The 23,595-nt window shown below is 42.4% G+C and overlaps 1 protein-coding gene across 24 annotated transcripts in view; it reads left to right on the plus strand.

Annotated features, from left to right (window-relative positions):
* Sdccag8 (SHH signaling and ciliogenesis regulator SDCCAG8) overlaps positions 1-23,595 on the plus strand; it is a 231,469-nt gene that overhangs the window by 11,806 nt on the left and 196,068 nt on the right. For 23 of the 24 annotated variants that reach the window (XR_010056919.1, XR_010056920.1, XR_005492248.2 and 20 more), the window contains 6 exons: positions 2,440-2,553; positions 4,652-4,777; positions 10,677-10,817; positions 14,419-14,483; positions 14,769-14,957; positions 22,732-22,870. Coding sequence is in view for 19 of the 24 variants with exons in the window: in NM_177929.3 (NP_808790.2) it covers positions 2,440-2,553; positions 4,652-4,777; positions 10,677-10,817; positions 14,419-14,483; positions 14,769-14,957; positions 22,732-22,870 (774 nt within the window). In the remaining 5 variants the exon portion in view is untranslated. Of the gene's footprint in view, positions 1-2,439; positions 2,554-4,651; positions 4,778-8,566; positions 8,684-10,676; positions 10,818-14,418; positions 14,484-14,768; positions 14,958-22,731; positions 22,871-23,595 lie in introns of those variants that run through there. The other variant, XM_063272385.1, reaches the window with a different exon arrangement.

A 23,595-nucleotide genomic window follows, 5' to 3' on the forward strand; every position in this document is an offset into this window, starting at 1 on the left:
TCAAAAATGTGGGCAAGAGAACAGCTTGATAAATGTAATTTGCAACAGTTAGCAAATATATAAAAGCAACAGTCAATACAAAGGCCTGATGTTTTAGTAATATTTTTTAGAAGTTTGTATCTATATTTGATCATTTTAGAAGTTACTAATTGTAATTTTAGGCCTGCTCCCTTGCAATGCTGTTTTATTTAGTGCTATAATTAGTGAGAAATTATGCAGCGTTTCTCTGAAATCATATACACTTTGAAGAGTTCGTTAATAGTTTGGATATCTATGTATTCAACTTAAAAAATGTAGATAAACGGCCCATTTCAATAGTGTGTGGCTTTACTGTTATGATCCCACGTGCTTCTAACGTGGTGTATTGACTTACGAGAGTGTATTTAGTGGTAGAGTCTGAAATGGTAGTGACTTCTGGTTAGCACACCTCATAGTATGTATAAGTATGTGCAGGTTCCCACATATGATATGTACTCCTGTAAATAGACCTGTACATTTGTAAAGCAGCCACTCTGTGTGTAGTAAAGAACCTTCCTACTTACCTGATCCAGTAGGTGCCAGCACTCAGCTTATTCTTCCAAGCTGATAAGCACGTGTGAATATCCCACAGCTCTCGAAGCTCCCTCCAATTGACTTGAAAGGTCTCCGTTCACCTCGTGCTCTTCAGAACATTCTAGGAACCAAAAGTCAGCAGTAGTAAATGCACTGAGTGATAAAATGTGTTATTATAAAATTATAATCAATAGCTATAAATATTGAATATGTAAGTGAAGTGTATTTCTGTAAGAATTAAGCATAAAAGTATGTGCTTGGAAGGATGGAGTGCTCCTGTGAGGGTGCCATTATGACACTGTGTGTGAGTCAGGGCAAGCCATTTGTTTCTAGACTGCAGCATGCAGGCTTTACATTCAGTTGTTGTGGGAACAGGACCAGGAAATGGGGAAGAATCAGGAGCCCACAAAGATTCCAGCATCAGGGTGCAGCTCTAAATTTATTGGCTTTTTTTTTTTTTCCGGAGCTGGGGACCGAACCCAGGGCCTTGCGGTTGCTAGGCAAGCGCTCTACCACTGAGCTAAATCCCCAACCCCAACTTTATTGTTTAGTACATAAGCTTACGTGCAGTTTTTCAGCCCATTAGGGTATGGTTATGTATTCAAGAACAAATTGGGGCCCAGCATGTGTTGTTTACCTGGCTCTGTCTGTCTGTCCTTGGGCCTGTAGGGGAGGGGCCAAGGATGGGAAGAGTGAGGACAGGGGAAGCAACCTCCACCTGGCTTTGCTTGGAGCCATCACAGATCACCTGTAGGGTTGATCAGGACACTTGAGGAATTGCAGAAGCCTATGGTGTTTCTCTCTGCCACCCTTGTTCCTCCACCAGGTTTATTTCCACATCCCCCACAAGTTGTTACACGTACTGGAATCGTGAGGAGGCCACTGCTACTATGATATGTTAATGTTTATGTCATACTTCATGGATATAAAGAAGTCTAAATATATCATTTCTCTTATGATTGCAAACATTTCAGGACTCAGGCCCAGTGTTCTTTGAGCAAACCTGTGACATAACTATGTGGACCTAGGCCTAGACTATGATTTTGACCTAGTTCAGATTGATTCTTTTATACCCAGCCCAGATCTTGGTACAGAAAATACTTTAGCCAGGAATAATACTCTGCCAAAGCTATAAAAATCAACTGACTGGGGAAGAAAAGATCTTTTTGCAAGCCTTCCTGTCAGGCTGACTGGTTGACTCTCATTTCCCTTTTCCTGATTTTATCTTCCTTAAAAACCAACAGCAGTAGAACTTCTTCTGAAATGTCTCCTTGGGCTACATAGTGCAGCTTGTGTGTCTTCTTTAGGGAGCAGCCTTAGAGGATGTGTGCCCCAGAATGCATAATTCTGAATTGCTGCTAGACATGTTTACCCCTCCAGTCCTCCATGCCTCTGCACCTAAAAAAAAATCCATTCAGTAACAACCACCACCAACTGAAAGCCCAGACTCCAGCCTTCCTAATGTGACCTTTGAAACAGAATTTTGCTTCCCTGGTGTGCATTTGACTTCTGAAGTCTTTTCCTTGGTGAGCTGATGTGAATTTCAGGGGACACTCTTCTTCTGTGGCGCCATTCCTGAATGGGCTGCCGTGTTGTTAAGTAGTTAAGCAAGTGGCCCCTCCCAAGCCAGTTATAGTACCCTGCTCTGAAAAAGGAATCCATGGCTCTAATAACTCTGTTACTTTCTGTCTTTCAAAAATAATATTCATGTCTTATACTTGTGCAGTTTATAGACTAGAGAAATAAATACTCTGCATGCACCGTGATCTAGCATTCCACAGTCTAGTCTTGGCTTATGCCACACCAGCACTAAATTGCATGTAGAAAGGATAACCAGATGATTCTCTGTGAAATCTGCAGCTGATTAATTCGTCTTTTCTATTGTAGCGGCCCTCAGATTGTGAGGATGGTAGCTTGCCTACCATGCACAACCTTGTTCCTATCATTAACGACCAGTCTCAGTATATTCACCATTTGGAAGCAGAAGTCAAGTTCTGCAAGGTAAGTTGCTCATCAGGACCTCAATGTCTATCAGTCATACCTTGTATAGAAGTTTGCTGTTCTTATTAGGACCCCAATGTATGTTAGTCATGCCTTTTAGAGAAGTCTGCAATTCTGAGTTTTCATGTTTACTGTGATCCACTGAAAGTAACTATTCTTATGTGGCACTGTCCTTTCTGCCTTTTCTGACTGGTTAGTCGCTCAGAGGTTTTGTTATTTGCTGTTGAAGTTGGTGTTAATGCTGTACATGGTGTGCATGGTACTAAGGAATAGTAACTAGGTAAAGTAGCTGTGCTGCTTTGTTTTTGTCGACTTCACACAAAACAGAGCCCTCTAGGAAGAGGGAAACCCAGTTGAGCAAGTGCCTCCATCAAATTGACTTGTGAGTATGTCTGTAGGGCATTTTCTTATCACTGCTTGATATGGGAGGGTCCAGTCCACTGTGGGCAGTGCTATGCCTTGTAAAAGAAAGCAAGCCAAGTGAATCATAAAAATCAAGTCAGGAAGTAGGTCCTGTGTGGCTCTGCTCTAGTTCCTGCTTCCAGGCTCCTGCCCCAAGTTCCTGTCCTGACTTCCTTCAGTGATGGACTGTAGTTAGGATGTATAAGCTAAGTAAACCCTTTCCTCCCCCAAGTTGCTTATGGTGTTTCTCACATAACAGAGGCCTAACTAGAACTGGCTTCTACTGTGAGGCTTTATGGTTTTATGACTAGAAGTTAGGTTCCTTTTACTGCTTTTATTATAGATACCAGGCTAAATTTTCTTCTGTGGTCTTGGAATCATGTGCTGTCTTCAGGGTTCCTTAGAGAGTCTTTGAAAGAATTTCTGTAGGTTGAATTTCTCCTTGTCATAGAGGAGACAAGGTACTGTTCGATCCTGTGAGTCCCTTTCACATTTTACTGAGCCCATAAAGGTTTTCATAAAGCCAGTGTCGATAGGTCCTTGAAAGTGTTTCTGCCCAAGTAAGGCCTTGTTATAGAGGACACAGGTTTTGGGCATATTTCACTACCTTCCCTTCCTGGATGAGTGGGTATATTTCTAATTTTTACCATGAGTACTTGGTAGCCATGTGATTAAAACTCTTGAAGGGTCCTAGAGCTTTGAATCGATTATCATTTGGATTTTCCTCCCTAAGTGCTGGCTTCTGCAGAGGCTTCTTAAAGGTTTCTGTTCCAGTGTTGTAGTTCTGAGCATGTTTTCTCTGACGAAGGGGCACAGCTTTCTCTGTGACTTCATTTCTTAGGTGGTCTGAGAAGGATTTTTATTTTCAGATTGTTCAGGTTTTTATTAGAGAGATTGGGATGGTGCCTCCAAGCTTAGTTAACACATCAGACTGAGAACTAGACTTCTAAAACTTATTTTCCCATCACAACATTTAATTACAGGGTTTTCCTCCTAACACAGGAAAAAGGAATCTGCATTGACGTAAGAGCTTTTGATTATAGTAGTGAGGAATAGTAGGACAAACACTCGTACATCTGTATTTTTGAGACTTTTTTGTTTTCAGAAAGATGCCACTCAGTAGCTATTAAAGTTGTGACTTTCTTAGTTCCTTCTATTACATGTTGCTAGGCCAATGATATAGATGTAAGTAAAAGTGCTCAAACTTTATACCAGTCTGCGTCGTTTGTAGTTCTTCTGGGTACCGGGTGGTAAACACTGCATATTGAGTGCCTTGGCACCCTCCCTCCGTTTAGTCCCTACACATTATTGACATTTAGTCATTGGCAGGGCTTTACTCACTCTTCAGCCTCGTATTGAAGGCATCTCTTAGAGAAACTTCTAAATAAGACTTTCCTCTAGTCTTTGATTCCTTGTATAAACAAAATAATAGCACATTGTGATATGGCCGCCAGCAGACTTCATCTATCTATCTATCTATCTATCTATCTATCTATCTATCTATCTATCTAGTAACCCAAATCCTAGATAATATTACCTAGGGCTGGGTTTCCTTTCTTACCTTAATATAATTGTTGTACATCAGGAATTTGATGGTGTTAAGTCTTTCATAATTTATTTCTTGTTGGATTCCAAGTAATTAATAAACATCAATGTTGCTTAAAAGCTTTTCTGTTTTGATTTCTGCTTTTTATAGGATGAATTATCCAGCATGAAAAATAGGGTGCAAGTAGTTGTACTTGAGAATGAAAGGCTCCAGCAAGAACTGAAATCTCAAAGACAGGAGGAGACCCTGAGGGAGCAAACACTTCTAGATATGTCTGTGAGTGGTGTTGACAACCATAATATTTTAATTTGAATGTTTCTTTCTACCCTTTCTCCCAGCTTTTCAACTGTGTCCAACCTTTTGACGTAATATTGTTGTATACAAAGTTCATACTCAAGAACTATGAAGTTGAGTTGTAAAGAAAAAAATACTACAAGCAAACAAACTCATGGTATTTTTAAATAAGTGGATGATTTTGTGTTGGGCTACATTGCATTCATAGCTATTCTGGGGTGCATATGGCCCATGATCCATAGTTTGGACATACTTGTTCCATCTCTCCTTGAGGTTTGGTGAGAATGCCATGCTCAAATTTGCATGGTGCGTTAATAATTAAACTCAGCTGTGGTGGAATGGGTCTTCAGGGGATAGAACCCAGGCTGGAGGTCTCCCCACCCCCAGTCTTCTCTGAGCATGCATTTCCGCCTTTCCATACGGAAAGAGGAACCTGTAAGCCCCGCGCAGAATGTGTTATGTAGGAGGAACTGTGTGAATCCAGGTCAGCGTCTTCCCCAGAGCCGCTGACTTTCTCTACGTTTCTCTTGAGCTCTAAGATCTTAGCTCAGTGAGCAGCACTGTGTAGTAGGAAGGACCCCGGCTGTGAGTCTGAGAGTCAAGATTCTGTCCTGAGTCTCTGAAGTTTGGTTTAATCAGCCTTGCTCATAGTGATTAGTTCCTTTATTGGTGATTGAGAAGCTTTACCCTTGTCAGGGTCTGAGATTTTTCTGGTCTAGTTGTATCTTAGGAAGATAAGCCTCAAGTTGCCTCTTGCCTCTAGTATCATTGGCCCAGACTTTGAAGAATGGAGCAAATGGTCTTTAGACTCTGTAGAGACCATTTAGACTCTGTAGAGACCAAAGACCCTAGAAGGTAGCCAAATTCTCCCTTCTATGGGACAGTTTGATGCTTACTGGTTGCAGCTTACTTTGTTGCGGTGTTTCTAGACATAGGTGCCATTAGTGAATCAGTTCTATGAAGAAGAGTATGTGAGAGTCTTGAAGATGTACTTATGTATCATCTGGTTTTTGTTTTGTAGCTTGCTTCCCCCAGCCTGACCCAGCATTTCCTTTCTAGCCCTTGAGGTAGGGGTGTGTGTGTGTGTGTGTGTGTGTGTGTGTGTGTGTGTGTGTGTGTATTCCCACGGATGGGTAGTTTTCAGTTTGTTTTCTGTGAAGACATTTACATTTGTAACAAGTTACTCCTTGATATATAATTATTTTGAAGCTTTATGTGATTGCTAATATTGGTGTTAGACATTCAACCTTAGTGCTTATAATTTCGATGTCAAATTGAAAAAAAAAACACCCAATAGAAAGTACTTGGAAATAGCTCCTTTAAAAATACAGTCTTATGCTTGTCTTATAAATATATAATCACTTAGCAGTGAGTCAATTATTCATCATCTTCAATATTTATACAGTGGCAAAGAAGTGGGAGAAGAGGAAGTGAAATGAGAGAGGAAATCAGGCAGCGAGTGAGTAAGAGGTTGGGGGAGTGAGCAGGGAAGGAAGCAATGGTCACAGCACATCTGCCTTGCAGTCCCAGCAAAGACGATTTGCCAAAGGGAAACTACAGTCCTAACTGTAGGCAAAGTTCAGAGAGGCTGTGCTGTCGATCTTACTCAGCCACATGCAGTGAAAGGGATGCAAGCCCTAAAATGACTGTTGTAGGAATGCTAGCCAGCCCTGCTAGCCTCCTGTGGTACAGCCCTGCTAGCCTCCTGTGGGATCCACTTTTATCAAACAGTTGTGCTTGCAGTCTCCTTGGGCAGGTAAACAGGTCTTTCACCAATACATCATACTGTGTTGGAATTAATATGAATAAACCTTTTTAGCATATCTTAAGGGTTGGTAAGTTGGGGATATTGTCTTTCTCAAGGAAGAGTAGGCTTTTTTAGTGACTCAGATATTCATACTAAGTCTCAGCAGTGCTATAGGTTCATTTGAACTTAGGTTTTCCAGTGTCCCAATGTCCTCTTCTGTAAATGACTGAAATAAGTATATAGTAATAACTATCACTTGTCCTGACTGCCTGGGTTGGTGTTAGGCATTGTATCAAGCTTGCTATTTTTCTTGTATTATTTCAGTTTTACAATAGCTATACAAGTGTTATTATTTGCAATTCAGAGGAGAAAGTTAAAATAGTAGTTAAGTAACTGGTACACTGTCACAGAGCTATAAAATGGTAAAGCAAGGGCTGAAGCCCAGAGACTGTCTTGACGCCTTGAACCCAGTTACCTAAGCTTAAGTTTTGTTGCCTGTCTGTATAAATTAATAAGAAATGCTCACATTAAACCAAACCATATTGCCCAGAGGTTTCTCCCAGAGAAGAGAGAATTCTGTTTCTCAGTTCTATCTCTGCACTTGCAGGCTAGCCCCCAAAATTTGGAATTTCTGGGCTGGATGATGACCTAGATGTTATAAAGGAATGGTAACAGTATTTTATTAAAACTAAAACTATTCACAGTGGGCATCATTCATCTTTTAAAATCATAGTTTAATCCCCAGGAAAGTCTCCTGTCAGAAAAGCTTTCTCTGTAGATAATAATAATATTAAAGTATGTTACTTATTAGCGATTTTGGCACTGTCTCAAAGATCTAGGATAGGATTTATAGGCAGAACACTTCTGAGTCATCATCATTTTCTGTGCTAATATTTCCTGACAACAAGTGAATAAGAAGTTTTCAATTATTTTAAGGATTTAAAAAAATTGGTTAAATACTATTCAAGGTTTTAAAAGCTATCTGTAGAGGACAAGCACTTATTTATAAAGAATAATAATATTTTATATCATGGGCCTGCTATCTGTGGTCTATATGCATTACCCAGTTTCTCTAGAGGAAATTGTACCTCATCCTTGATAGATTTCAGAAGCAACTGAATATGAGCAGATCTTGTAAGACACAACCTTACTTACACAGTAGCTTGCAGACGTGTTGGCCTGGCACCTGGATTCATTCCCTTGCCTCCTCTTCTCACCACCCTCTACTTTACCTCTGTTAATTGTAACTTTAATTTTCAAACCTTATTTTTTGTTGCCCTGGAGTTATCTGTATTTTTATGCTAATTCCACTGCCCCAAGGACATCTGCCTAGTCACTTACTCAGCACTCAGATGACTTCACCAGAACCTTCTCCCCATTGAACTTGTAAAGTACAGGTGAGGGCAGGTACAGGATAGAAGGAGGCCTGTCATTGGATGAGAAGGAAGGATGGGCGGGAGAAAAGTTTGAAGGAAGAGGAGGAGACTGGAACGGAAAGAGGGAGAGACAGAGGAGGAGAGAGAGAGTAGCCGGTAGATAACATGGCAGGTGATGTTAAGATTCCGCTCTGTGTATTTACAGGTTGTTATTAATGTTCTTAAAGGATGGATGGTACTGGGCTTTGTATGCTTAGGTGGGCAATTTTATCTTATCAATTGGGTCAAAGGTTATTGTGTTGTATGTTCTTTCATGTGTAGATTTAAGTGTAATGGAGTGTGGGGCAGCTTGTCTGAGCCACCATGGAGTTGGGATGTGTGTTTTTGGCATGGAAACCTGCCTTGGGAACTAGATAGGTAGAGACATTGCTGACGGCTCAGAGAGAGGCCTTCGGCAGTGTGATATGGGATGGAGCAGAGCAGGTGAGACGCTTTGCTGACTGAGAATAAAGATATCCAGCAGACATCTTGGGGCACCGCTGTGCTGGGCCTAGTAGGGGATAAAAGACAGCATTTTTATTTTTTATATTTTTACAACAATTTTTAATGATGGTTCTTAAATGCTTTAACCTCCCTTTTAGCCCACCACCCACCAGAGGTAGTGCTAAAGAAAGGATACGGGAGAGTGGACCTGTTTAGAAAGGTTCTTTGGAAGCAACTCCCTTCTGTGCTGTCTGGAAATCGGCCGTTGAGTTCAGTTCACAGGTCAGCAGCAGCAGCTCTGTCCACTTGCAAACACCTCACAGACACAGCAGCAGTCCAGGGCGGTAGAGTGGGGATAGCAGCACGAATCAGCAGTGGTGGCACCACCTAGCAGAGACAGCCAGGGCTTAGCCTTAAGTCAGCAGGAGGGACCTGGAGAAATGCCTGAGAAGTTCCTGGCTGTGCCTCTCTCTATGATCAGCAAAGATGGGAGACCGTGACACTGTTGCACAACTAGCTCTGTAAGCAAGCCAAGCTCAGCCTCTATCACTGACTGTCAAGTCCGATTTATTCCCTCATACATCACGCGTCCTCTGCGTGTCTTGCCTCAGCACTCGTGTCTGTCTCAGCTGACATCACTCTGCCAATCAGCCCAAGTCCTCGGAAGCAGTAAGAAGCCATAGCAGACCGCTGGAAGGTTTTTTGTTTTTGTTTTTGTTTTTTTTTTGTTTTTTGTTTTTTTGTTTTTTTTTGTTTTTTTTTTTTTTTTTTTTTTTTGGTGCATTTCTTTCTGTGGTGTCCTGACAAAATGCAGCTCAACTACGCAATGTGAGATAGACCAACACATGTGTGGTTAGCAAAGAATCCTTCATCACGCATCCTTTCAAGTGCTTGTTTTAGCAGAACATCCTCTCTCCTGTGTCTGCTTCAATGAAATGTTCCTTCACAAGTCGGCCTTAGCCGTTCACATCTGTGTCCACTTTAACAATGTTCCTTCACATGTTTGCCTCAGCAAATTACCATCCAACCGACTCTCCAAAGAACCTTAAGTTTCTACTTTAGTTACTAGTGATGGCAGACTGTCTGTGAAGGCTCCTGCAGGTGGAGGCTGCCTCTTCATGGAAAGGGTTGTTTGTTTGTTTGTTTGTTTGTTTTGTTTGTTTATTTTGATCTAAATGACAAACTAGGACAAAAACTTTTCCAGAAACTAATTGGAATTTCTGATTGTTCTCAACATCCAAAATCCTCTCTCCTGTGACTTCATCCTAAGATAAGAGTGTTGCAGTGTCTTTTAAGAACTGAGCGTTTATTGACTTGGAGCTATGATCCTGGAAAACTCATTGCCACCAAAGCCAGTGGCTTTCAAGTTCTTGTCTAAAAGAATTAATGAATTAGAGAAATAAAATACACAGATCCCAGAGGGTCAGTTTTAGAGAAAAGTTCATTATAGCCCAGTGATATGTTCACAAACCCAGAAATTCTCTAAAGCCCTATCACCTTGGAGTTGTAAGGAGGCTCCTTACAGAAGCCTGGTTGATTTGTTAGTGACCAAGCAAAGCAGTAGCCATTGGCAAGTCAGTCTCGTCCTCATCCACAGAGAACAGGGAGGCTAAGAGTTCCCGCCTCTAGCAAGGTAAACCCTGCCCTGCTTCTTGAAGCCTCGGAGGAACCTATGCCATCTTATTAGCATAAAAGTTCTCATTTCTTGTGGTTCTGAAGGTCTTAGAAACTCTGGTATTTGCAGTTGTGGACTAACACCAAGTATCGTACCAAAATGTGATCTTTTCACTCTGAAAACGTCAGGAGTTTTGGAAGCACTATCTGGAATCCAGATAGAAATCCAGCAGAGAAAACCCATGTCTCTCTTACTTTGTAAAAGGCATAAATACTGCAGCCAGACTGCTAGGGCTCAGATCCTTATACTTTTTATCCTTGGAGCTCTAAGCAAATTATAGGAAGTGCCCAAAAATGTCTAACATGTTTTCAGCTATGATAATTAGAGTCCATGGTATATGGAAAATAGAAGACTGTCAGTTTCCAGAGTGCCTGCTTTCTGAGGAGAATGTTGAAGACACAGGCATCCAGCCAGGCTTCTCTGGATGTTTATTTGCATTGTTCCCTGTATATGTGGGCACTTGACCCTGTAATACCCACCATCTAGCATAGCTTCAGCGCGCACATTTCCCTCATGGCTGGGAGGCATGATGTCATTCACAGTCTGCATGGCTACTTAATGGTGAATGTCAGCTGCAACTGATCGTGCATTTTATTTTAGGGAAACGTGCAGAATTCTTGGATGAAGACACGAGAAGATTCTAGGGTGATTGAAACTACAAAGAGACCGTTTTCTCATGGTGATGCTGAGACTGGCAAAGCTGCATCCACCGGTGATGCTGACAAATGGAGGCTAGAGCTGGTAAGTGTGGTGTGCTTCAGTGTCTGCACCTCCGTTTCTTCTCATCACCTTTGCCCTTGGCACCTTAGTCATTTCCGTCGCCCTCTGTTCCCCAGTGTTCTGTTCCACCTGCTCCATCTAGTTTTTAACCCATCCAGTGGATCTGTCATGTCCGTCATTGAGTTTTCTCTGTTCTAGAGTTATCTCCGGTTCCTTGCCTATGTTTCTCCTTGTTCTTTGGATGTACCCGAGGCGATTGCTTATGGCCTTTTCTTCAGTAAGTCTCAAAGATAGCTGTTTTCATCATCCTGCTCATGACCACCCTACATTTTCATCTCCTTTACTCCCCAACTTTCCCAGACAGTTGAATATATTCTTATCTGCATGGACATTTGTGTTGCTTCTAGCTTGGTGCTTGTGTGAGTAATTCTGCATAGAACATGCACTATTCTCGGTCTTAGGCTATGTCGGTGTCCCACTTGAATTGATTATCAATGACTGCCTTCCAAGCCATTCTTTACCAGGTTACACCTTATCAGTGGCCCAAGAATTACCCTGGCATGCCACACTCTTCCTTATACACGGTTGGCAGTTTTCCTGATGAACTCATGTGCATTTGCTAGGGGGTTTCGTTTATTTGTTTTTTATGAGCTTGTTTATTTCATCCAAGGTCTCTCTATGTAGCCTAGGGTGGTCTGGAACTTAGCATGAACCCAAGCTACCCTTGAGTTTGTGACAAGTGTGCTTTAGAGCACTTCTGCTCCTTATTTCATTACATTTACTTGATATGTTGATTTGGGGGAATTTTTTATATAATCAGGTGCAAGGCCTTTCACACACACACCCACACCCACACCCACACCCCCCCCACACACACACAGAGAGACAGAGAGACAGAGAGACAGAGACAGAGACAGAGAGTTTGCTATGTGTAAGTTTGTAGTCTCACGGAGTATGTTACATTTTAATTCTTCTGGTAGCTAGTTGCTCCCTTTACTTACAAAGACTCCATTGCTTATTCATTGTATAGTGCTTTCTCTTTCTTAGAAAGCCCCTTTATCTGGCACAGGACATTCTCCTAAAGTGTTTTTTGGAGTGTATAGCTGTGCCTTTTACATTTAGATATCCTGTCTGCCTGGAATTCATCTTGGTGATATGAAGTACACTGATCACAGTTTGGTTTTTTTCTCATGTGTTTATCGATATATCAGTGTTCCATTTATTGAAAAAGGTAGTCTAGGGGCTGGGGATTTAGCTCAGTGGTAGAGCGCTTGCCTAGGAAGCGCAAGGCCCTGGGTTCGGTCCCCAGCTCCGGAAAAAAGAATAGGAAAAAAAAAAAAAAAAGAAAAAAGAAAAAGGTAGCCTTGTGCCTTCATGTTGCAGTTCATGTCTGTGGTTTTGAGGGTTCAACCCAACAGTTTGCACATGTAAGGTGAGGACACACCTGAGAAGCCTCCCCTGCATCTCAGCACCTTTTCCATAGGTTAGGAGTGCTTCTGTTTCTGATTTTGTTTCATTGTGCTCCTTAAGCTGTCTTGACTCTTATAGCCTGAATCTGTAGACCCTGTCATATAGAGTGTTATTCTTTTTCCAAAAGATTATCTTTACTATTTTGGCTTTTCGCATTTCTAAATACTTTGTGGAGTTTGATTTAGATCTCCTTTTTAAAGTATATGTTATTTGGTAATTAATATCTTTATAATACCATTTCACCCATCCTCATGAACTCCATACAACTCCATTTATTTAAGTTGTTCTTAACCTTTATTAGTTTTGTTTGTTTGTTTGTTTTTCTTTTCCACTGAGATTCTGCAAATCAAGACCTGGTCCAAGCAGCACTAGGCAAAGCACAGCCTGGCTGGGTTGCATCCCTGGCCTTTGGCTATCTTGAAACGGTCTTTCTGTGTAGCTCAGGATGCCCCGGACCTAGTCTACTCCGGGCAGGCCTGGAATCCAGGCCCTAGAACACACGATTGTCCTGCCTGTGCCTCTGAAGTACAGTGGCTTGGAGTATACTACCATGCTTGGCCATTTATATGTTCTCTGAGGAAAGGATTTAAATATCGTTCATTAGAACTAGTCCTTACTTGGTTTGGATGCTATTATAAATAATAATTTATTTTCATATTTCATTTCTGAACTCCTTACATAATTAAAAAAAGCTTACAGATTTTGCTATTTTACTAAGTCATACTTTTTTAAAAACTAGCATTAGAATGGTGAGATTTCTCTTTCCCTGTCCTTTACTTTTAACCTGTTATTATCTTAGTATCTGAGGGTGGTTTCCTTTAGAAGCACACAGCTGGGCTCTGGCTCTTAGCCACTCTGTGTTAGTTTTATAATGTGGTGTCTATGCCATTGTTAATTAATGGGATTATTCAAGCCGTTTGTTTTCACTTAACGTGGTCATCTTGCCTTTTGAGTTCTTTTTGTTGTACTGTAGTTTGCAACGTTGTGTCACTACTTGGACTATTTTTGTGAGTTCTTTTCTCTCCTTCCTGGTTCTGAAATAGTATTTAGCACTGGCATTCACCTTTGTTGCTCAGTTCAGAAACCTGGATGCGTTTTGCCTTTTCTATCTCAGACCTAATCAGTTATAAACTTCTGTTCTCCTGACGTGTGAGTATCTTGACATTACAAACTTACTTTTCAGTATCACTGGGTTATCTGCTCCACATATGACCTCTTACCTATGCATTTGTAATTAGTTCTTTAAAAACTTTGTTTCCCCCAGCTATTCTGAATCTACACTCAATTGGATAAGTTTTCAGTGCATGTGCAGTGCTTCAGCTACATGGGTTGAATAAACAAAAGTCCTAACATTTATATTCTTCCCGTGTCCCACACTTTCCTGTTTCTCCCACGTCCAGCTGCTCCTTCTCGTAGCATTTTATGTTCTGCTGATTCAGTCAGGCTGCCCAAAGATTCGGCGTGGTGTGACAGCTTGAGGTTCTGTTCTGGAAACCATTCTTCAAGCCTTAGCCCCTGCTTTAAGCAGCCTGGTGTTTCTTTTACCTGGATTAGGAGGCTTCGCCTTTGTACTTCTGCTTTCCCTCTTGCGCATCTCACAGACTCATGCGCATCCTGGTCTTACAGGACTATAAGCTCTCGCTGAGGTTTGAGGTAACCTCGTGTAGATGCCTGAGAAGTACTTGTTAAATGGTAGATTGTGTACTGAGTCGGCCTACAGATTGGGTGGCCATTTGTCTTGCCATGGTAGGCATTAAACTTTTGACCTTTCCATTCAGAACCCGTATGTAGTGCATGCCGAGCATGCTTCACTTGCAGTGGGGACTTTGAACTTTACTGTCATGAACCTACTAAGCGACAGTCAACTTTCTGTGAAGTCACATTTTTAAGGGTAAGACTTGGTATGTGCAGTTTTAGAAGAAGGAAAGGCTGTAGGTAGTCACCATTTTGGGACCCAGTGGTTCTGTATTGACCGTCACTGGATGGTTCAGAACAGCAGAGTTGGAGTGAGCTAGTGAAAGCGTTCCTACAGCCTTGATCCTCCTGTGAGCGAGCGAGAGAGAGAAACTTGAGATACTATTGAGAATTTAATTCTTTTTTTCTTATGAAAACAAGACATGGCAAAAATGTGCTCTCCTGCCTTGTTCTGCAGGAGAGGCTGAAACTCACATATGAGGCGAAGACTGACCTTCTGGAGTCTCAGCTGAAGCTTTTGAGGTAAAGTGAAGTCATCCATTTCCTGATACAGCCAAATGGTGGGGTTCTTTAGATAGACTTTCGTGTTTGATGAACTGTAGGTGTGATTGAAATTAGAGCGACGTGACAGCACTTCATGTGTAGCATGAGTAGAGCCGTCACCTGTGCTTCAGGGCTGTGGTAAGAACTAATATGATCCATATGTAAAATACCTCCTGTGCTCAATGCCATACATGGCGGCAACGGCACCCTTTGTACTTACGCTGTTGCCGGGACTTAGCTTAGAACTCTTTCACTTTCTTTTAGGAAAGACTTGGTTGAATATCAGAAAACCTGTGAGGATCTTAAGGAAAGATTGAAGCATAAAGAGTCTCTTGTGACCGCGAGTGCATCCAGCCGTGTGGGCGGCCTCTGTTTGAAGTGTGCTCAGCATGAAGCTGTTCTTTCCCAGACCCACAACAACGTGCACATCCAGACCATCGAGACGCTGACTAAGTAAGTGGGCCTTGCGTCCGGAGTCCTTGGCCATAGAGGACATTATGTCTATAAGGACATAGTGTCCTTTGATCCCAAGCTGAGTCAAGTGCAGTTAAGATCAGCTGCAAATTAACTAGAGTTTAGATCGTCCCTTCATTGTAGCTTTCGTGAAGAAAGAGTGGCTAGGGTCTGGTGTGCCAGCTGTGGGGAAACGTGTCACAGAACAGACCATTTTAGCTTTAGTTCAAATCTCATTTGAGGTAAGAGAATTGAAATAGATAATCTTCCTGGGTCACCCAGTTCAGTGACCCTAGTCTCAACAGTATTCTTCACAAGATGAGTATGACTGGAACTCCTTAGACGGCACCATGCCTCGGATTTACAGTGTGGTCTAGACAGAGTGGGCTCTCAGCACATCTCCTCATGTGCCTGTTGCAAAGCATATTCTGATGTCATGGGAGGAGAATGCAGCCGTCACAGCATCAGCAGAGGAAGGCTGACTGGGGCGTGATTACAAAGGAGCTCTATCAAATTCTTGCCCAGGCTGAAATACCACAGGCCTCCATGTGCATCCCGTGATCTAGTTTCACTGCCCTGCAGGAAGTCTTCTTTCTTCTGTAAAATTTCATTCAGTAGGAACTGACAATTATTGGTTATTATGGAATCCAGTGTTGTTTGCACTCTGGGCTTTCCTGTGTTCATTAGTTTTGTCCCATCTCTGTCTGCTCTACTCATTTCAGGAGTCCAAACTGCATCTATTTCCAAGTTATTCCCTCACTAAACCCCACCCGCTAGGTCTCGTCTGTTGCTTCAGCTCTGGGTCCTGTCCTTGGTGGCCACTCAGTGTTCATGCTTCTCTGCCTATGCTGAGACAGGGGTTGGTTGCTTACCAGTCAGAGATCCCATAGTCAGAATTGGTGTGCAAACATGGAATGACTGATCATTAAAGGCAGACAGATATTCTGTGTGTCTTGATCTATAGACAACTTCCTTTATTGATCTGAATGGCGTTTTCTATTTTATGGGAATATGCAAGGGCAGCTTTACCTTGTGAACAGGAGCATTGAGGTTTGAAGCAGACTGCCTTGGATGTACAGTCTAGTTTTTCTGCTGTTTGCTGTGTAATTTCACTATAGTTATTTAACCTCTTTGTGCCTCTGTTTTCTCACTTTTAAAGCATAGTAGGTGTTTGGAATAGTAGTTGGGATGATATCGATATAGTGCTTTGTAAATGCTTAGTATTCTGTTGAGCTCTATCCAGACACTGAACACCAAAGCCTCTGCACTCCACCGAGTATAAGAAGGTTTAACGTTTCTAGTAACTGTGACTTCCAGGCACAGTCAATGTACTGACTGCTCTACAAAACCTGAGTTGCCAGTAGGGATGACTGACAACTGAGGGTCTTGATTTGTTAAGTATGTTATGAATTATTAAAGCTTTTACATATATTCAACAAAACAAATATATATGTATAATATTTTCCCTACCCAAATAATAAATTGTGGCTGTTTGTTATTTGACCAGGCCTGAGCTAGGCCATAGAGAAACATGGTCTCCTTTAATCTTAAAATCCATTCTGTGAGGCAAGTACTGTTGTGTCCATTTGTAACTTGGGAAGTATGGCTCTGAGAAATTAAATTTTTCTTTCTATTTGAAAAAAAAAGAATAGAACTGTACTTTACAAATTGAATTATGTATAAAGAGCCAAATATAATTTAGTCTATAAAAGTATTAGAAGTAAGCTGATAGCCTTGGGCTTGTATCCTAAGCATTACATGCAAAAGTGAAAGTCAGAAACTGCAAAAAATTATTCCCTTGATTCATTGAAAAATGAGCTCATAGGCACTGGGTGTGGTAACCCACATCTGTCTTGACAGCACTTGGTAGGCTTGCAGAGGCCCCCAAGCCAATCCGAACTCTATAGCAGGATTCTCAGAACATAAGGTTTGATATGTAGCCCAGTGATGTGTCACTGACCCAGCATGCCCAAGGTTTAATTCCCAGCACTATAAAACAATTTAATTGATTGACTTCATTTACTTAAAGTATTGCAAATTATAGTAAAAGACTGGGAAAATGCTTGCCACGTGTAATTAAGAGAGTGTGTAAGCAGTTTTGAAAGAAAGCATGGCAGACTGTGCAGTTGCACTGGGAGTAAGGGGAAGGAGCTGGTGGGAGAGGAAGCTGTCAGTTATCAGAAGAATCCACTCGAATGATGGGCGATTCTCCTGAGGCCAGGATTTCCATGCCCTGCTGGTGGCAGTGTGACATCAGCACAGCTACTTTGCAGGGTGGTACAGCACTATTAATATTTAACTTACGCATTACAGTTTCTAAGAAGAAAAGCTCGTATGTACGCACGGTAGAGCATGCATAAAGAATGCTTTTGTACCATTATTTGTAAGGTGTGAAAGCCTGAGTATCCTTCAAAGGGAGTAACTAAACTGTGGCGTGTGTTGACTCTGCTGATTTATGGACGAGTCGGGGGCTGGAGAGATGGCTCAGCCAGCACACTGCTTGCTGCAAAACTTGATGATCCAAGTCCAGTCCCTGGAAACCCAATAGTGGAAGGAGTGACCTGAGTCCTGCAGGTTGTTCTCTGACCTCTACAGTGGTACTGTGACACATACATGTGTAACACACACACACATACACACACAGTAAATAAATGTGAAAAATTAAAAACTTTATGCACATCCACAGTTCACGTGGACTTGTACTTCTGCATATATGTGAAGAAGCGCAGAGGACCCTGTGGGCGAGCCTAACTCCAAAGTAAATAAAACTACCTAATATAACAGCAAAGCAAAACCATTTGATTTTCTAGGTCAAATACGACATTAGATATTTTCTCTAGGGTCATATATGTATATTGAAAAAGATTTGAAAGAATACACACCAGATCTTTAACAGTAGTTAACACTGGAAAAGTAGAAAAGGGACCACAAGGATTGAAGATTTGTTTCAAACAGTCTTTAATCCCATTGGTAACTAATTTTACATGGAAATATTAGGAAAAACTAAAAATTAATATAATATGTTATACGTAGATGTCAAAGGCAGTTTTAACGAGTTAGTCAGGTATAATCGACCAACAAATAAAGTCAGAGTGCACCCCTATAGCGTTAGCCTTCTAGGTTGTAGGGAACATCTCTAATGGGGGTTACATTGATTGATATTGACTGAGTGTCTGATAGAGGCAACAGTGTTTATATTGATCGAATGTCTGGCTTTTGTTTAGAAATTAGATTCCTGTCAGTTATGAATTCTGCTTTTGTTGTCTTAAATTTGATGTCAGCCTCTGAGAGGAAGTGCTGGCCTACTTGGTTCACATTTCTGCTATGTCAGCAATGTGGCCAGAATTCTGTTCTGCCTTAGTGACAGAATGGGGTGAAAGGTTTCTGCTTTTCATATTTTTATGGATTTTGGGGGTTGTAAGGCTCCCTTTGTGTGATCTGGTATTTAAACCTTTCCAACTTTTTAATGCACAGTACTGCTCACTGAGCATGACACTGACTTTAAAACGTAGCCAGCAGTCTTGGGTTTGGATTTCAAGTTTTGTGTATTTAGTGTCAGTACATGCTACATGGTTTTAATGTAGAATTTGAGAGTTGTTCCTTAAATATGATAAGTCCAAAGAGCTTGCTGGAGCCTTGGGAAACATGGACTTGTGAAACCAGTCACCACCTACTCCTTCCACTCTCCAAAAAGAGCTGTTGTGGATGTGTGAGCCATGAGGCCCTGTGGTGGACAGCCAGGGGATAAGGCATAGCACGGGACCAGACCACCCAGATTTTTGTGGTGTTTTACACTGGCGATCCTAGTGTACAACTTCAGACTTGTTGACACCGCTTGCATTTTGTAAGTTGGTTTGAAATCTTCTCAAGTGCCTTCCACTCAGGCTGCTCTGTCCTGTACAGTAGGTGAAAGTCATGCTAATTTCTTTTAGTCTCTTTCTGAATGATCACATTTTAGTGGTTTTCAAGGTGGTAGTTGAATATTCTTCAGGGAACTCCTGCTTACTTTTTCTTAAGGAGAAATGATTCTGGTAGTGCTATCCGGGTTTTGGTCCTGTGTGTGATCACTGGCAGGCTTCTGTCCAGCCAGCTCAGACAACCGCAGCAGGAAGCTTTCCAAATGTGGCACAAAGAAATGTTTCCCCAGCCTGCCAGCCTTTCCTCCAAAACAGGACTCATGATGCTTATTGAAACGATGTGTGTCACAAATGCTTCAAATTGACAGTGACTTAAAACCATTACTTCCTGTAGTTCTGTATTTCAAGATGAGGGTGATTCATGTCTCTTAAAGCAGCCCTCTCTTTTGTGTATTTACCCAGGGCTGACTTTGTTCATTGTCTCCGCCTGAGTCTCCCTGCTGTGACCCAGCATTAGGTTCCTGATGTGCACTCACAGTGAGGCACGAAGGCCTTTCCAGTGCAGGCCTGCAGGCTCTGCTCTGTGTGTTGTCTTCACCCCTGATGCTTCCTGCCCAGACCCTAGGGCGCGATGAGCTGAGTTCATGTGGCTGGCTCAGCTTCCTCAGGAAGATCCCTGGCCAAGACCCTGTCACATGTCACATGTGTCTGCTCCACTGTGTCCCACTGTCCTCAGGCCTAACACTAGGTTTGTCCCCTGGATACAGCATCTGGAGAGGATGCGCCTGCCCAACAGTCCACCTACCATGGTGTCATCACATTTCTGAATAGCCAGTAGATGCAAGAGGAAAGTGTACTGTGCAAAGTGTAAGATCAGCTAAGAAAGTGCCAGGCAGATGAAGATGGGGGAGTAGGAACCAAGGCTCCCCAGGGACAAGCCTGGGCTGCCATCCAGAGCTCTTTGTTTCCTGAGAATCCAGTGTTGGGTGATCCGGGGATTGGAGTTGAAACACAGTCAAAGGCGAAGTGCAGTGCTAAGTGTAGGATCCAAGCTTGCCCGGATGGCGGATGGCTCTCCACAACCTCTCCGTGGCCATGGTAGGAGCTAGAGTGGCCCGCTCATCCGTGGAGATGCTCTTTTGCCATCTCCTAAATGACTTTAATGAAGTGTCTGTTTGGAACTCAGCTTTAATGGTCTTCTTTGGTTTAAGGGCTAGTTAAAAAACTAACTTTTACTTTGCTCTTCTAGATAGTAATTTGACCTTTTCCATTTAAATCTTAAAACATTATTACTGTGAATTCTCCTTTGGAATCGCTTCTGAAGTCTTCCTGCTATGGATGTCCTTGTTCATATACTCAAGCGTTTTCATTTATCTTAATATGGAAAAGTGGTAGATTCAAAAGCAGATTGAACCATTCTAAAGTACTTTAATTTTAGGCTTTAGTTTTACATATATTTTTTGTGTGCTCACACACATGCATGCCTGGCACACATGTCAGGCCAAAGAACATCTCTCAGGAGTTGTTGAACTCCCACCATGTAGGTCCTTGGCATAGAACTCAGTTTTGTCAGCCTCAGCAGCAAGCGCTTTCCCCACAGTGAGCCACATGTTCTTCTTACATTTCTTTTGTTGAGCATCTACTATGTGACAAATAACACTCCTGATAGAGAACTAATGCTGCCTCCCTGGGAAGCAGATGTGCTAGCGCTTGGCCTTGTGGACATGTTAGTTTGTTTTACATGCACTGAGCTGCCTCCTGTTCTCTTTGGGGCTGGGGGCCTTGCCTTTGTGAGACTGTAGTACCAAGGCAGGTAAAGGCTGCCGCTTGTTTTGCAGTCAGTAGCTCTCAGGGAGGTGAGACATGATTCTCAGACTGGTTTGTGACTCTTAAGGGGTGATTTTCTTCTAGGTTCATAGTCCTCTTCATTTGCTTCCCCTCTTAAGTTATTTACACTTTTGTTTTGAAACCCAAATAAGTACAAATTCTGTTTTGCTTGCATTCAATTTTACTTTAGGATGATTAAAACTGTTTTCGAGTCTCTTACTTTCCCACATAATTATGCTTCATAATATTCAATCAGAACAGTTTACTGTTTTTATTTCACTTAGAATAAAAATTAAGTGATTTTCATCAATTTAAAACTCATCAGGAAGCTCATCGTCACTCCATGAATTTGGTGCTATTTGTAACAATTTGTGTTTTTAACAAAAAGAGCTTTTATGAATGGGTTCAGCAATACATGCTTCTAAAAATGTGAGTGTTTTCCAAATACCACAGATAGTTTAGAATCTTTTCTTTAGGAGATTTGTGAAATGGAGTCATTGGTTAGTTTAGAAAGGTATTCGAAATCAGTGTTTGGGATCTTCCAATCTGCTCTTCAACGCCTGCTTTTCTTTCTTTTTTATCCCAGTTGCTTCTTCTCTGACAGTTTAGAATCTGACAGGGCAAAGCAAACTTAGCTTTTATCTCAGTGGGTTGGTGCTGCATGAGAAAGCTGGTCACGCTGACGGCGTTCCCATGGCGTGTGTGCAGTCCACCATGCATTCCTTCTGCTTTGTATGTGTAGAAAATTTACCACCTCAATTTTCTCTTTGGCACCATGTACAGTATGTACAGTTTTAAGCTATTTTTATTTTGCATATATGTGTGCTAGCTTGTCTAAATGCATGCTGGTGGCTGTGGCAGCTAGAAGGCTGCATTGGGTCCTGAGAGACCAAACTTAGAAATGACAGTCAGGAACCACTTGATGTGTGTGCTAAACCCAGGTCCATGAAGAGCAAATTCTTCTACCTGAGCTGTCCCTCTAGCTCCCTCTATTGGGGATTTTTATACAGTGATAAGTTGTGAAATATGCTGAGAATTTGTTATGGAATTTATTTAACGGAGAAATTGGATCCTTGCTATTTTATGTGTCACCACATTGGTATTCTGCTTACCCAACAAGCAGCTCAGCGTCCTGAGAGACCAAACTTAGAAATGACAGTCAGGAACCACTTGATGTGTGTGCTAAACCCAGGTCCATGAAGAGCAAATTCTTCTACCTGAGCTGTCCCTCTAGCTCCCTCTATTGGGGATTTTTATACAGTGATAAGTTGTGAAATATGCTGAGAATTTGTTATGGAATTTATTTAACGGAGAAATTGGATCCTTGCTATTTTATGTGTCACCACATTGGTATTCTGCTTACCCAACAAGCAGCTCAGCCTAGTGCACATCTGGGGCTTGCTTAGGAGTGGGTGGACCTTGCCCAGGGTCAAAACCAGCGCCCAAGATTTTGTCCAATTTGAGTGTCATATCTGCTGTTGGAGGGCTTGAGGGGTCCCATAAAAGTACTCACTGAAATAAAAAGCAGAAATACGTAGCAGAATAAACTATAGGCTTTGTTCATAACTAACCGAGGGAATGTAACTTGGGGAGAAGGATGAAAATGAGGTCATGGGAAAGACAAAAGAAAGTGTGTTTACCAGTCCAAGTAAGGGAGAGTAGACAGCATGGCACAGCCTTTGAACCCCACCCCTGTTAAGGAGTGAGACCATGGTTTCTCTTCAAATATTCTAAATCTTTAGCATGCTGCCTTTGATGTGCGCACAAACCTCTGGACTTGGTTGCTTGTCCCAGCTGCCTCGCTTGGTTGTCATTCCCTCTTGTTGGGGCTCACTCTATGGTCCTGCATGTGCCAGCCCTTTCCACAGAAGGGAATTGTCCTGTGCAGATGTGGTCCTGCCTGGAACGCCTCAGTCTTTCTGCCACTCTGCCTGCCACTTGCCGAAGGAGGACAGAGGGCCATTCTCTGGGTTGTGCTTAATGCATGCTGAGCGGGCCCTCCATTGCACTTCTAATACACACACATGCTTCCCTTTCAGGACGTGACACATGCTCATTTCTTACTTGGTGTGTTCTTTTTGTGCTGGCAGAGAGAGGGATGACTTAATGTCTGTGCTGGTTTCTGTGCGGAGCAGCTTGGCGGAAGCACAGGAGAGGGAGACAAGCGCCTACAAGCAGGTGAAGCACGCTGTGCAGATGACCGAAGAAGCCAACTTTGAAAAGACCAAGGCAAGTCTAATGGGTGGACGTGGATGTCACACTCAGACACCTCTGTGTTTATCCTTTTGATTATTTTTCATAGCTAAACTAATTGCAAACACATAAAACAGATGCTAGTCCACGAATGTTGACTTCTCTAAATTAAAAAAAAATAAATAAAACCCTTGCTATTTGGAGAGCTCTTATTCTTTTGTGAATATTTTTGTTTTGCCACTGCTTGGAGAGTGTAGATGGGGAAGTGCTTTGGGAGCGGGCGTGCACACACTGTTTGCAGATATTTTACTGTGTGCAGACAGGTACGTCACTACAGACAGGCTCTGCATGTCTCAGTCTAGCTTCACTTCTGGCCCCAAGCATCTCTCAAGGTCTAGGGCGCATCCATGGCAGGTTTCCACTGCCAGGAGCTCCACCTCCCTGTCAGGAGGGAGGAGACAGCTGAAGCCAGCCCCTCCCCATCCACCTGCCCCTCCATCGCCATCTCCCATCAAACCCTGGGCTGTGGGCAGGCGAGTGTCAGGCGCGGTGCCTCTGCCTCCGCCTCCGCCTCCGCCTCCACCTCTTCCTGCTCTCTGGTTACTTCTTTCTTTATCATCTCCTCCAGAGCCCTTTTTTCTTGCTGAGAGGCAAGTTCCTTCTCCAGTCTGTCTGTCTGCCTCTCCAGCTCACTGCTCAGCTGCCCACACTGGATCAAAGCCTGCAGGCGAGAGCGCGAGAAGGGAGGTCAGCAGTGGGAA

Source organism: Rattus norvegicus, chromosome 13 (genome assembly GCF_036323735.1).
Source record: "Rattus norvegicus strain BN/NHsdMcwi chromosome 13, GRCr8, whole genome shotgun sequence".
Taxonomy (NCBI): domain Eukaryota; kingdom Metazoa; phylum Chordata; class Mammalia; order Rodentia; family Muridae; genus Rattus; species Rattus norvegicus.